Below are 2,500 nucleotides of genomic sequence, written 5' to 3'. Positions count from 1 at the left end.
CAAAAAATATATTATGAAAACAAAATATCATAGTTTCTGCTGTTACACACCAGTACAGTAATTATTATTGTTGAGGGGAAGGAATATTTTTGAGCAAGAAAGGATGCACTCCACTGATTTTTTCTACCAACAGGATACAATCAGTTCCTGTTTAAAAATACCTGTAAGACCTTACTGGCTCGTATGTCAAGAGAATTTGAAATACTTGGATTAGAAGTGGTGTCAGATGGTATGTTATTTCTTTGTCCAGGTTTACAACGTTGACCCTCTACGACTACTCTGTTTGCAAATTGGACCTCATCGAGAAATTATGCATGTTTCTCATGACTTTTTTTTGGGTATCTTGTTTAGATCTCTTTAGAGTGATGTAAACTTAGCCTCTGGGAAAAAGGCATCATTTGTTTGCTTTACAGGCATGCACACTTCTTGAAAGTTTAACTATTTCTAGAATGGCTGTTCTGCTAGCTACATTCTCTCATAGAGACTTACACAATTTGTTCCTTGTCCATAGAAGGGTACCATTGCATGAGCTGCATCACCAATAATCACAACCTTGTCTTTAACATGATATGGATTACACTAGTAATCAAGAAAACAACCAGAAGGAGATCAGTTCTTGTTAACTAACTTCGGGTAAAAAGCCTCACAGGAAATTGGGAAGTAAAAGGGTAGCCACTTACTGAAACGACAAGCAGATGGACTAGAAAACTCCATAAACACAACCGATTTTAATTCATTGTTAAGAAAGGACTGTATAAAGCTAAGAGTGACGTGGCGGATGCTGACGAGGGGAAGGCAGACATGCGAGCAGCACAGAAGATTGGTACTAACGTGAGCACCCTTGTTACACTTCATTGACACAATGCATTTTATTCCCAGCACATTTTTTTAACTTCACTTTACCACTAGTTAGTCTGTTTCAGGGCCACTCACCCTACCTTGACAGATATCATTGGGCTCGTGGGGTTTCTAAAAAACTCTTCCACCAGTTTTTCTCTGGAATTGAAGTTGCATTAAACAAACATTATTGGAATTAAAAAAGTCCATTAATAATTGTTGTTCCCCTGTTACAGCTACTTGCAATTTAGTGAGGGCACACAAAAGATGTGAGGAAACTTTAATTAAGGTCTCTCCTTATTAATTCTCACTTACTCACAACATCTTTTTTTCTGGCAAACAACAAATTATTCTACTCCCTACATTCCAAATCTCTCTGGAAATAGATATTATAAGTACCACTGTTTGAGTTACAGACAGAATAACATAACTTTAATAAACAAATTTCTTAACACATTTCTTACTCTCCCATCAGGGCCAAGAAGTCAGGGAATTCAGTTTGAAAAAAATCCAAGACGTCTTCCTGCAAGAAAGATCCCAAATTTCACTTACCATTGATGTGACTGACAACTTGACATCTCAATATTATTAACTTAAAATTCATTTGGTACACACTAGTTAACTTACTGGGTAACAGAACTTGGTTGGAAGAGAAAATTGAAACCAGGTGACTAAATTAAAGACCTGTCCAGGAGCTTGTAAAAAAACAGCATGCTTTCCAAAAAACTCAATGAGTCTGACATGACTAGAGTCAAGTTTTAATGTTATCGAAGTCTAACTCCTCAGCTGCTTTTTCATGGCTTAGACTAAACCGGACATTTGGTGTTTGACATCAGAATTGGATTTACATCTAATTTCTTGCATATTTCTGGACATTTACACTGGGAAAAAAAACATTTCAAACATATACATATACCTTTGTTTTCATCTCATCAAACTGCTCAAAAGGCAGGAATAGTGTGCAGGTGAAAGATTTGTCCTGGAAACAGGAAAATTAAACAAACAATATTTGTTGTTATTAATTGTCGCTGTTCGTTGTTAGTTGATTTTATTCTTTATGTACATTGTTATATTGTTGTGTTGCAAATTAAAGAAAAAATAAAATAAAAAATAAAAAATAAAAAATAAAAAACTACAAAATAAAGGAAAACAGATGTCATAAAAAAAAAAACAAAAAAAAAACAAAAAAAAACAAAAACAAAAAAAAAACAAACAAACAATATTCTCATTAACTCATTGACTCCTGGGAATGATTTTAATCTGTCTAACACCAGACGATCTTACTTATCGACTGGGGCATAGATTTTCAACTTTCCCAGCTCTTACCAGGTGATCTGGTGACGTAATTTGGAGGACTAGGAAGAAACATTTTAACACCGTATCCCACAACTGTGCGTGGCCTTAGGTCTTGTTTCCAAATTTCCTGCAGTATTTCCACCGCCAAAACTCCATAGATCATTCCGTGTCTCCCAAATTTCCTGTTACTGAATGAACATTCAAGTAGAACCGACGAGATCTAACATCGCCTATGCAATGTTGAATGCGAAAATAACATTCAAGGCCGGCCGCGCACAGTTGTGGGATACGGTATTTAAGTTTTTCTTCCCAGTCCTCCGAATTACGTCACCAAATCACCTGGTTCCTTTTGCATTTTATTATCTTA

At 35.7% G+C, this 2,500-nt stretch overlaps 1 protein-coding gene across 1 annotated transcript in view; it reads right to left on the bottom strand.

The window, feature by feature from the left end:
* LOC137985407 (kynurenine 3-monooxygenase-like) overlaps positions 1-2,500 on the bottom strand; it is a 17,172-nt gene that overhangs the window by 6,335 nt on the left and 8,337 nt on the right. The window contains exons 10-13 of the mRNA XM_068833028.1: positions 1,754-1,816; positions 1,302-1,360; positions 939-996; positions 490-579 (exon numbers count right to left, since the gene is read on the bottom strand). Coding sequence (XP_068689129.1) covers positions 490-579; positions 939-996; positions 1,302-1,360; positions 1,754-1,816 — 270 coding nt within the window. The remainder of the gene's footprint in view (positions 1-489; positions 580-938; positions 997-1,301; positions 1,361-1,753; positions 1,817-2,500) is intronic.

The sequence above is a fragment of the Montipora foliosa genome, chromosome 14, assembly GCF_036669935.1.
Source record: "Montipora foliosa isolate CH-2021 chromosome 14, ASM3666993v2, whole genome shotgun sequence".
Lineage (NCBI taxonomy): Eukaryota > Metazoa > Cnidaria > Anthozoa > Scleractinia > Acroporidae > Montipora > Montipora foliosa.
The sequence above is the reverse complement of the archived record's forward strand: the minus strand, read 5'-3'. Positions and strand labels throughout refer to the sequence as shown.